The sequence below is a fragment of the Anomaloglossus baeobatrachus genome, chromosome 3, assembly GCF_048569485.1.
Source record: "Anomaloglossus baeobatrachus isolate aAnoBae1 chromosome 3, aAnoBae1.hap1, whole genome shotgun sequence".
Taxonomy (NCBI): Eukaryota; Metazoa; Chordata; class Amphibia; order Anura; family Aromobatidae; genus Anomaloglossus; species Anomaloglossus baeobatrachus.
The window spans coordinates 40,032,530-40,044,633 of NC_134355.1; the positions used below are offsets into that span (position 1 = coordinate 40,032,530).

The 12,104-nt window shown below is 46.9% G+C and overlaps 1 protein-coding gene across 1 annotated transcript in view; it reads left to right on the top strand.

Annotated features, from left to right (window-relative positions):
• The window catches only part of PTPN14 (protein tyrosine phosphatase non-receptor type 14), a 118,723-nt gene that overhangs the window by 65,826 nt on the left and 40,793 nt on the right, over positions 1 to 12,104 (top strand). The window contains exons 4-5 of the mRNA XM_075337986.1: positions 2,623 to 2,726; positions 7,641 to 7,708. Coding sequence (XP_075194101.1) covers positions 2,623 to 2,726; positions 7,641 to 7,708 — 172 coding nt within the window. The remainder of the gene's footprint in view (positions 1 to 2,622; positions 2,727 to 7,640; positions 7,709 to 12,104) is intronic.

Sequence of the window (12,104 nt, forward strand, 5' to 3'; positions counted from 1 at the left end):
CTGGCTTTCGGCCTCGTCCCGCTCCTCCTGGCTTTCGGCCTCGTCCCGCTCCTCCTGGCTTTCGGCCTCGTCCCGCTCCTCCTGGCTTTCGGCCTCGTCCCGCTCCTCCTGGCTTTCGGCCTCGTCCCGCTCCTCCTGGCTTTCGGCCTCGTCCCGCTCCTCCTGGCTTTCGGCCTCGTCCCGCTCCTCCTGGCTTTCGGCCTCGTCCCGCTCCTCCTGGCTTTCGGCCTCGTCCCGCTCCTCCTGGCTTTCGGCCTCGTCCCGCTCCTCCTGGCTTTCGGCCTCGTCCCGCTCCTCCTGGCTTTCGGCCTCGTCCCGCTCCTCCTGGCTTTCGGCCTCGTCCCGCTCTTCCTGGCTTTCGGTCTCGTCCCGCTCTCCTGGAGGTCGGCCTCGTCCCGCTCTCCTGGCGGCCGGTGTCGTGTACCATTATTGGTCTCCTGTTTTCGGTCTTTACACCTGACGTGCGGCTCTCCTGACCTGTGACATGGCTGGTGTCTCCTGCTGTAATCTTCCTTCTGCCTCCCTCCTGATGCCGGCATTCCTGGGAGCTCCCACAGAAATTGTGCAAACTGCGCCAGCCCGTGTCAGACTCCACAGACGCCTCCTGCGGTTGTTGCTGCGTGTGACTAACTGCGGCATTTATCACCTGCATTCTGGAGATTCCACCAAAGCCGATGTCCAGCCTCACTACTACTAAAGATAAAGAGTTAATTTATTGAATTACTTAATAAGAATAATTTTAAGTTACAGCTTTTATTCTACTCCAGAGCTGTACTCGCAATTTTACAAGCTGCATATCTGACCTCTCCCAAACAGTTCCGCAGGTTTAGTGCTGGCACCATGTTTACTACTGAGGTCTTTATATGAGCCTAGCACTTTAGGAAAATAACTCTACCCCTTACCCCTACCCCTACCTCATGAGCAACCAGTGAAATACTGCGTCCACAGTGACTGCACCAGCAGAATGAGTACTGCTCTGGAGTATAATAAAATATATAACTCAGGATCAGTAATGTAATTTAATGTAATTTATGTACATAGTGACTGCACCAGCAGAATAGTGAGGGCAGCTCTGGAGTATAATACATTATGTAACTCAGGACCAGTACAGGATATATAATGTATGTACACAGTGACTGCATCAGCAGAATAGTGAGTGCAGCTCTGGAGTATAATACAGGATGTAACTCACGGTCAGTATAGGATATATAATGTATGTACACAGTGAGTGCACTAACAGAATTGTGAGTGCAGCTCTTGAGCATAATACAAGATGTAAAAGGATTAGTAATGTATGTACATAGTGAGTGCACCAGCAGAATAGTGAGTGCAGCTCTGGGGTGTAATACAGGATGTAATTTTGGATCAGTACAGGATAAGTAATGTTATGTATGTACACAGTGACTGCACCAGCAGAATAGTGAGTACAGCTCTGGAGTATAATGCAGGATGTAACTCAGGATCAGTACAGAATAAATGTATGTACACAATGACTCCACCAGTAAAATAGTATCAGTAATGTATGTACATAGTAACTGCACCAGCAGAATAGTGAGTGCAGCTCTGGAGTATAATACAGGAGGTAACTCAGGACCCATACAGGATAAGTAATATAATGTATGTACACAGTGACTGCACCAGCAGAATAGTGAGTGCAGCTCTGGAGTATAATACAGGAGGTAACTCAGGACCCATACAGGATAAGTAATATAATGTATGTACACAGTGACTGCACCAGCAGAATAGTGAGTGCAGCTCTGGAGTATAATACAGGAGGTAACTCAGGACCCATACAGGATAAGTAATATAATGTATGTACACAGTGACTGCACCAGCAGAAATAGTGAGTGCAGCTCTGGAGTATAATACAGGAGGTAACTCAGGATCACTACAGGGTAATTTAACACCACTTATATAGATTGGCTAAATCAGTTATCTGTAAAATACTGTGTATTTGGGACGTAATCTCTGGCCTCGGAGCAGTTATCTGAATATAATTTATTGCTATTGAAGACTGGAATAATGTGACAGATTTTCATTAAAACATGTTCTGTTCCCAAAATAGAAATCACATGAAAAGTTTCTGAAGATCCTGTCCTTGTTGTTATAAGAAGCTCCCTGTCTCGCTCCTATCTCTAGAATGCAGATTTATCAGACCCCCCTTTTTTTACACTGCAGCTCTGCTTCCTCACATGGGGCTGATGTTACATAGGTTAAAAAAGCCCCCGGTCCATCTAGTTCACCCTTCCTCCACCAATTCTACATTTTGTCACAAAGTCATTTATAACCAACAATGTTGTGTAGTGAGGAAATCCTCCAGCCCTGATATAAAAGCTGTTATAGTGTCTGCCATTACTACCTCACATTCCACAGTCTGACTGCTTGAACTGTAAAGAACCCTATAGTTACAAACATGTGCACAAACAAAGCTGCAAAGTGATATTGCTTTATTACTTAACGTCGGGTCTGAGGGGTCGGTCAGGCTCCGGCCCCCACAAGTCTGATATTTTGTATAACGTGGCTCCAGAAGTTTTGACCCAGAACTCTTAATATAATGACCATGTAATGTGTCCCCTATTGGTGAATGGAGTTGTGTAACTTTTTTTGCTTTCTTGACTCCAGCTCTAGGTGCCAGTATTACCTCCAGTTAAGGAAGGATTTGCTAGATGGCCGCCTGCGCTGTACTGTGGATCAGTATATAAGACTAGCTGCGCTAGCTGTGCAAGGTAATGCTCCTCCGGTTCTGTTTTTTCATGGGATATTACCGTATATACTCGAGTATAAGCCGAGGCCCCTAATTTGACCACAAAAAACTGGGAAAACTTATTGACTATTGAGTATAAGCCTAGGGTTAGAAATGCAGCAGCTACGGGTAAATTTAAAAAATAAAAATAGATACGAGTAAAATGTAATGTGCCCCATTCTTGATTGCCCCTTGTAGCAATGTGCCCCCATCCTTGCTTGCCCCTTGTAGCAATGTGCCCCCATCCTTGCTTTCCCCCTTGTAGCAATGTGGCCCCATTATTGCTTGCCCCTTGTAGCAATGTGCCCCCATCCTTGCTTGGTCCCCTTGTAGCAATGTGCCCCCATCCTTGCTTGCCCCCTTGTAGCAATGTGCCCCATCCTTGCTTGCCCCTTGTAGCAATGTGCCCCCATCCTTGCTTGCCCCCTTGTAGCAATGTGCCCCCATCCTTGCTTGCCCCCTTGTAGCAATGTGCCCCATCCTTGCTTGGTCCCCTTATAGCAATGTGGCTCCATCCTTGCTTGCCCCTTGTAGCAATGTGCCCCATCCTTGCTTGCCCCTTGTAGCAATGTGCCCCCATCCTTGCTTGGTCCCCTTGTAGCAATGTGCCCCCATCCTTGCTTGGTCCCCTTGTAGCAATGTTGCCCCATCCTTGCTTGGTCCCCTTGTAGCAATGTGCCCCATCCTTGCTTGCCCCTTGTAGCAATGTGCCCCCATCCTTGCTTGGTCCCCTTGTAGCAATGTGGCCCCATCCTTGCTTGGTCCCCTTGTAGCAATGTTGCCCCATCCTTGCTTGGTCCCCTTGTAGCAATGTGCCCCCATCCTTGCTTGGTCCCCTTGTAGCAATGTGGCCCCATCCTTGCTTGGTCCCCTTGTAGCAATGTTGCCCCATCCTTGCTTGGCCCCCTTGTAATAATGTTCCCATCCTTGCTTGCCCCTTGTAGCAATGTGCCCCGTCCTTTCTCGGTCCCCTTGTAGCAATGTGCCCCATCCTTTCTCGGTCCCCTTGTAGCAATGTGCCCCATCCTTGCTTGGCCCCTTGTAGCAATGTGCCCCCATCCTTGCTTGGTCCCCTTGTAGCAATGTGCCCCATCCTTGTTTGGCCCCTTGTAGCAATGTGCCCCCATCCTTGCTTGGTCCCCTTGTAGCAATGTGCCCCATCCTTTCTCGGTCCCCTTGTAGCAATGTGCCCCATCCTTGCTTGGCCCCCTTGTAATAATGTTCCCATCCTTGCTTGCCCCTTTTAGCATTGTGCCCCATCATTGCTTGCCCCTTTTAGCATTGTGCCCCATCCTTGCTTGCCCTTGTAATAATGTTCCCATCCTTGCTTGGTCCCCTTGTAGCAATGTGCCCCCATCCTTGCTTGCCCCATTGTAGCAATGTGCACCATGTTTTAGTAATGTCCTCATTCAGGTCCCCTTCTTGTCCCCTAGGCTTATTATGCCGTTCAAATACATAAAATATATATATGTATGTATATATATATGTATGTATATATATATGTATGTATATGTGTATATGTGTATATATATATATATATATATATATAATATATTCTCACCTGTCCTCCATTCCTGCGGTTCCTCTTAGGCCGGAGTCACATTTGCGGGTGTCTCTCGCATCACCCTGCACCGCCGCACACTCCTGACAGGCGCGGGCCTGCTGCATGTATTTCTATGCATCGGAGACCGCTTGTGTCTGGAGAGTGTCAGGCCATGCCCAGTGATGTGATATGAGACTTCAGCCTTACCTGTTCTTGCTGACCGCTGCTACACAGACCCCCTCTGTGATCGCTGCAGGTGCACAGAGCCGTCGCTGGCGCCTGATGTCATCGCTTTGCCTCAGTTGAATGCTTTGCGGCCAAAAAAGCAGTCAACTGCAGTAAAGCGATGACGTCAGGGTAGATGCTAGAATGTATGGGCTCCTTCTTGGTATGATGCGGTGGCTTCATGCATCAATCACTGAGGGGTTCTGTGTGCCTGTGGTCCGGAAGAAACCGGTAAGGGACAGCGCAGGAACAGAGGACAGGTGAGGAGAATTTTGTGGGTTTTTTTTTTTTACCTGACTCGAGTATAAGCCGAGGGGGGGCATTTTCAGCATAAAAAAATGGGCTGAAAAACTCGGCTTATACTCAAATATATATGGTAACTGCTTTTTGAGGAGTTACCATATATAAAGCAATTTCTTTTCCTATTTCCTCCGTCTTTCCACCCCCACCTCTATCGATCAAAGTATATGGATGCTCCGCTGGATCGAGCACTCATGTATATGGGGGGGGGAATCTGGAAGTGCGGTCTTATGTTTTCGGTCAGTTTTAGGTGCCCAGTCCCCCTTCTCTCTGACTTGGTGGCCAAACAAAGCAATCTAGGGTTTCCAAAAGGTTTCACGATGACTGGGGATCTAAGGAGGGCACATTTCCCCTCAGTAATGCAGTATATTCTATCAGTGATGCCGAAATCCCAAGCTCAGATCCACCAGCGAGTCTAAAGAAAAGAAACTTAAAAAAAAGTTGTTAAATGTTTAAAAGAAAATCTTGATAATTCCATATTTTTCAGTACAGTATCTGCCAAAAAACGTCGGGCGCTGGAGAAGCTTCTCTAACATAAGAAACGTTGGCACTTATGTTGACTCTGACCGGCGGGTATAGCCACGTCATATCCCATCCTAGCGCCACTTATTTTAATGGAGCCACTTCCAACTGGTGTCAAAATGTTTTCAACGTGTTTTATGTCAGTTTTCTAACTAAAACAATTTGAATCGTGACCATCGTGTCACAAAAATAAAGTTGTTTTTTTTTCCCATTTAATGAAAATAGCAACACTTTGAACATTGTATGAATTTAGTATAGTCAGGAGTGGGCCATGATTCTTCTTCAGGGGCCACGAGAGACCGAGACTGTTATGGAGGGCTCAATATTAATATCAACATATTCTAATTATTTTAAATAAATTTTGTATCACTTAGTATTGAGCATAATTAAGTGTGTGAAAACCACCTATATACAATATAGCCCACACACAGCACCCTATATAGCGTATGAGCCTCCCCACACAGCCTCCATCTATAGTGTATGAGCCCCCCCTATATAGCGTTTGAGCCCCACACACAACCCCCCTGTATAGCGTATGAGCCCCCACACAGCCTCCCTGTATAGTGTATGAGCCCCCCCACACAGCCTCCATATATAGTGTATGAGCCCCCCCTATATAGCTTTTGAGCCCCACACAGCCTCCCTATATAGCGTATGAGCTCCCCCCACAGCCCCCCTATATAGCGTATGAGCTCCCACACAGCCCCCCTATATAGCGTATGAGCCCCCACACAGCCTCCCTATATAGCGTATGAGCCCCCCACACAGCACCCCCTATATAGCGTATGAGCCCCTCCACACAGCCCTCCCTATATAGCGTATGCGCCCCCTATATAGCATATGAGCCCCCCACACAGCCCCCCCTATATAGCGTATGCGCCCCCTATATAGCGTATGAGCCCCCCCACACAGCCCCCCTATATAGCGTATGAGCCGCCCCACACAGCCCCCTATATATCGTATGAGCCCCCCTATATATAGAGTATGAGCCCCACATAGCCTCTGTATATACATTGTGAGCCCTCACATAGCCCCCAATATACAGGCATAAGTCCCATACACATTAAAATAAAACACATTATCCTCGCTCCCGGTTCTCTGCTCCAGTCTCTGGTGCATGGACTCCACACAGCAGACTCTGATGGGACGTGATTGCGTCTGCTGTTTGTCTCATACACTCACCGTGATTCCCCTGGTGCAGTGACAATCTGGGTAATATAAGGGGTTAATGACAGCTGTGATATGTCAAAAAATCAGAGGTCATCAAGCCTGAGTTTAGTAATTGGAAGGGGTCTATGAGAGCCTCACCATTAGGCCGGTTTCACACATCCGGCTTTTTGCCGTTTTGCCGGATGCGGCGCTCTCCCGTACAGTTAATACAGTACAGTGACAGCGCAACAAGCGCCGGTCACATGCTGTCATGTGACCGGCGCATGTGACCCGGAAGTTACAGCGCTGTCACTGTACTGTATTAACTGTACGGGAGAGCGCCGCATCCGGCAAAACGGCAAAAAGCCGGATGTGTGAAACCGGCCTTACTAACCCTGTAAGTGAAAAGAAATACACAGTGAAAGTGGTGAAAAATAATTTAAAAAAATTAAGCGCTAAAATAAAAATGGTTTAAAAATACTGCACCACTTCTGTATAGCCACAATTGTAGTGACCTGGAGAATCCTGTTCTCATTTTCAAGGGCACAAAAAACAAAATTTGGCGTAAAATGAAACTCAAAAAAACAAACAATGGTGGAATTATATTTCTATTCTTCCTTTATTTTTTTTTTACAGTACAATTTATGTTGTAAAAAATAATCATAGTAAAGAGAAAAATTTCGGCACTCGTAAAGGATTGCGTGCAAAAAGAAACTTTTTTTTATTAACTCGATTGTGTGAACAAAAAAAAGAGAAAAAAATCTTTCAATTTTTTCAATCGATTAATAATTAATAATGACGTTTCGGTCATTTGAGACCTTCATCAGAGTCACACTAAATATGAGAAAAAGAAAGAGGGGAAGACATGAAAAAACAATGCGAATCCCCCTGCCTTTAGGGGGTCAGTGGCATTCCAAGCTGTTTTATATGCAGCGTCCATAGGCAGGAAGTCCAGCGTGTCGCAAAAAATATGCCCCCCCCCCTTCCTGTGATGATGTGATTTTATTTATTTATTTTCAGTGTACTGTTCCTTTAATGCTCAGTGTTCATTGGTGGGATAATTTGGTGTATATATAGTATATGTGCAGCCTGAGCTATGACTTTAAATGTAAATAGTTTTGTGTGTGCTGATGACCGAGGACTTGTCTTCTCTTGCAGCGGAATCTAAGGCTTATACTCCATTTGAGACACATGACTCCCTCAGCGAGTTCATGCTTTTTCCTACGGTATGGTTCCACATTTTCTATTTCCTTCACTTCATATATACAGTATATGTCCACACAAAAGGTCTATTGTGCATGGTAACCAGAGAGCAACTTTTGCCTAAGTTGTTAAAAAAAAAAAAAAAATAAAATGTATTTCTGTGCTCTAGTTGCCATGGAAAACGCTAGGTTTTTGTTGTTGTCAAGCTTTATTTGCTACAGCAACCAATCAGAACTCTGCTTTCATTTTCTAAACAGCTCTGTCAATATGAAAGCTGCGCTGTGATTGGTTGCTTTGGGCAACAGACACTTTTTCCTATAGATAGTTGTGATAAATCTGTCCCATTTGATTTTAACAGTTGATGAGCATGCATACATACATACGTTACATACATGCATACATTACATGCATACACATACGTTACATACATATGTTACATAAATACATGTTACATACATTACTAACGTATATATTACGTGCATACATATGTTACATACATTACATGCATACACATACATACATACATACATGCATACATACACATACATGCATACACACATGCATACATACGTTACATACATACTTTGCATACATGTTACATAAATACATGTTATATACATTAGTAATGTATGTATGTTACGTGCATACATATGTTGCATACATACATTACATGCATACGTTACATGCATACACATATATACATACGTTACATGCCTACATACACACATACATTGCATACATGTTACATAAATACATGTTACATACATTACTAACATATATGTTATATGCATACATATGTTACATACATTACATACATTACATGCATACACATACATTACATACACACATACTTTGCATACATATGTTACATAAATACATGTTACATACACTACTAACGTATATATGTTACATACATACATATGTTACATACATGCATAGGGTACATACAGCACCACAGATGGGGCCATTGTCGCCATGCTGTGTGACTTCATAGGTCACAGTCTGAGTAGGGATAACAACGTCCAAAACGGCCGCAGGTTTCCCAGCAGGAGTCTGAACTATTTCACAGACGTTGCGACCCATACACGGATTGGGAATCTTGGACGGGTGAAAAAAACCTTGAGGCTATGTGCACACGTTGCCATTTTTTTGTGACCACAAAGATGCAGCGTTTTTGGCTGTAAAAAAACGTACAAAAACGCAGCGGTAAAAATGCACCGCGTTTTACCAAGTTTTTGTGCGTTTTTGGCTGCGTTTTTGATCTCTGCATTTTGCTACGTTTTTACAATGCATTGCATGGGTGGAAAACGCAGAAAAGAATTGACATGTTCATTTTTATTTTATTTTTTTAGCTCAAAAACTCAGGCAAACAAGACTGCACTGTGCGGACAACAAAAATGAAATCTCATAGGCTTGGCTGGGGAAGGAAGTGCATTCAGTTTTGAGCCAAAAACGCGGTAAAAAACCCCGCAACGTGCGCACATAGTCTAAGTGTGGAGGGAAAGACTAAAAAAATGTTCCTGACCTGTTGGTAAAAAACAATGATCACCAATGTCTTTGTTTTTTTTAAAAAAAAAACAAAAAAAAAAACGCCCTCCTATATCAGCAGTACACTATGTAGTTTTTAATAATTTGTGAGATGTAGTTTTTACATTTTTTTTATTTTCTTTCTTTTTTTTTTTTTTTTTTTCCCTCAATGTAGTGAGGAAAAAAGTCACTAAATGTTTTGTCATCTTCCTTGGAGAACATTAAATTTTAATTCTTCTTTCAAAAATCTGTCTAAATTTACCACTATTGTAAAGCGCAATGTGTCACAAAGGAAAATGTATTGTGTTAGAATCCCTGGGATTGTGCTGTGACTCCCGTGGACTAGTCAGGGCGTCACAGGGTACTGCACTTGCTGCTCTTTAGTGCAGGGCTCAACCCCCATGGTTCTGGGTTCCCAACCTAAGGTACCACCTCCATCAGCATCCAAAATCCCAACCACACCTCACACCATATCCTGTCAGACACACCAGTGGGCTGCCTGGCTGGAATAGGGCAGCCCACCTAGGGGTCAGGCAGAATGGTGGGAGGGAAGTAGTGGTAGCTCTCGAGTAGTGAGGAGCTGAGGGAGTGTGCGGCTCCCTGGGGGTTACAGGTTGGGTCGCAGATGGTGGTCTGGGCCCGGAGGAGTCGGAGACCCGGTCGCAGGGTATTGAGGCTGGGTGCCTAGACCTGGTCTTGGAGGATGGTCAGCAGCTTGAGTCTAATAACTGGTCTGGGACCGAAAGCACGGCAGGGTACTGGATCCTAGAGCGGGGAGTAGCTTCAGGCAACCCGGCAATTAACCTGTGGAGGATAGTGACTTTATGGACTGTCCCCAGGATGCTCAGAGATCAGGGGCACTAGCGCAATGAAGGGGATAGGGCTTTCCAACCCACGCAGCCCACAGAAATCCCAAGCGTGAGCCCTTGAGAGCGCAGCTCCACCACCAACAAGTAGGGAGCGGGGCCCGGACAGCTTTAAGCCAACGGGCCACCAGAACACTTCTAATTTGTGCACGGAGGCAGGCTCCGGACCACCCGGCAGTACCAGAGGGGACAGCTACCCAAACAAGCTCCCTGAAGAGGGCAGCGGCACCCAGAGACTTGGTTTACCTTGGCAGTCTGCTTTGCGGTCGAATCATCACCAATACTGCCTGAGTGAGTACATGATCCTCCCCTGCTTCCAACCAGCCCTGCGCTCCCCTACACCAGCATCTCACCCATCCAGTGTCCCGGGGCCTTCCCTACCCATGGAAGGAACGTAATCTGGCTGCCACGCTCCATCTCCCCCGGGTACTCCCATCGGCAGCAGCGGTACTCCCTTTACTGAGAACTATGGGTGGCGTCACGAACTCTGTAAATGGTTCCCCCCCCCTTTTACATTTGTGTGGCCGCAAGCCCTCTGGTCCGGAGACCCTCGAGCCACAGCAGACCCCCGAATCCGAGAGGTTCGACCGCTGCAGGGGAGGCACAGTGCACTCTCAAATGTATAGAGGTGCATATGTGTGCCACCCCCGTGCCAGCAGCCGGTGCTGCTCGGATCCGGGCCTTCTGGGGTGGTGGCTCGAGGGTCTCCAGACCCGGGGGTCTCACGGACACGCCGAATAAAAAAGGCGGGACGTAGATGTGCAGGCTAGGCCGTATTAAGTTTGTGATGCCACCCACGGTGCGTGGTGAAGTGGACACCACCGCTGCTGTTGTGGGCACACCGGGGGAAATGTTGTGGCAGCTAGTTGTTAACCCCTCCGTGGGTAGGGATGGTTTCCCCGGGACCCGGTGTCTCAGTGCAGGGTATTGAGACTGCAGGGAGTGTTTGTTTACTCACGGTTAATAAACCACACGAGTATCTGGTAAACCAAGGTGCTGGTGGCCGGTGCCGCGGCCGGTTGCATTCGGGTTCACAACCCGGTTGGTGGTTTCTATCCTTTCCTCTGCACTGTTTTGTGTAAGATGGACTTCCTAGTGTTAAACTCAGGAGTCCGCTCCTGGCTGGATGTGGCCTGAGGAGCCGTGCCCGCAGATGCTGGCCCGTGGGATCTATGGGCCCTGGCGGTGACCTCTTATCCCTATCGGTGAGCTGTTGTCTTCTATGAGGGACTTTGGGTGGGACAGGACCTCTAGTCCTGACCTCAATCGGTGAACTAACCAGTCCGCTTGTTTCCGGTTCTGGCTTCAGGGTCAGAGTACCCCCCTTTGTGCTCCGGTTTCCGGGTCTGTTTCCCGTGTCGGTACCGGCGGGCTACAACCCTATCCCGGTCCACCTCTGTTCTGCCGAGCCGTCTTCCCGTCTCCTGCTGACGGAGACCACCATCTGCCTCCTAACCAAGGCACCAGGGCTCCTACTCTGGCACCGTTCAACTTGAACTTCCTCTGCTGGAGCTACACTTAGCTCCAGCCCACACTCCTCTCAACTTGAACTACAAACTAGACTGCTTGTTCTCCCGCCCCGAACTGTCTAGACCCCTGGGTGGGCGTGTCCCAACCGCCTGGTCACGCCCACTGGTGTGTCTCTGTCCCTAAGGGGGGGGGTGACTAGGGTTTCTAGGTCGGCTGTGTGTTTCCTAATGAGGGAAGGTGTTATGCGGGTGACTAGCTGGTTTTGCCAGGGCGTCACATATGTATTGGGCGAGGGGGTATCCAAAGATGGCAAAATCGTTATAGAAAAAAAGAATGCTCTCTGGAGGACTTGAGTTGTCCATGACTCACATGCCCGGCCATTTACCTAAAGGTCCACCATGTAACGTTTCACTTTCCCTGCAGCCGGGGGGTGGGAATATCCAGCAAAATCAGCTGTTTGATGGTAGTTTTGGGAGCCAGCAGCGATGGAGCTATGTAGCAATTTACTGCATGACAGGTGCATATGGTGCACCCCTAAGACCGAAACTGTTGTACA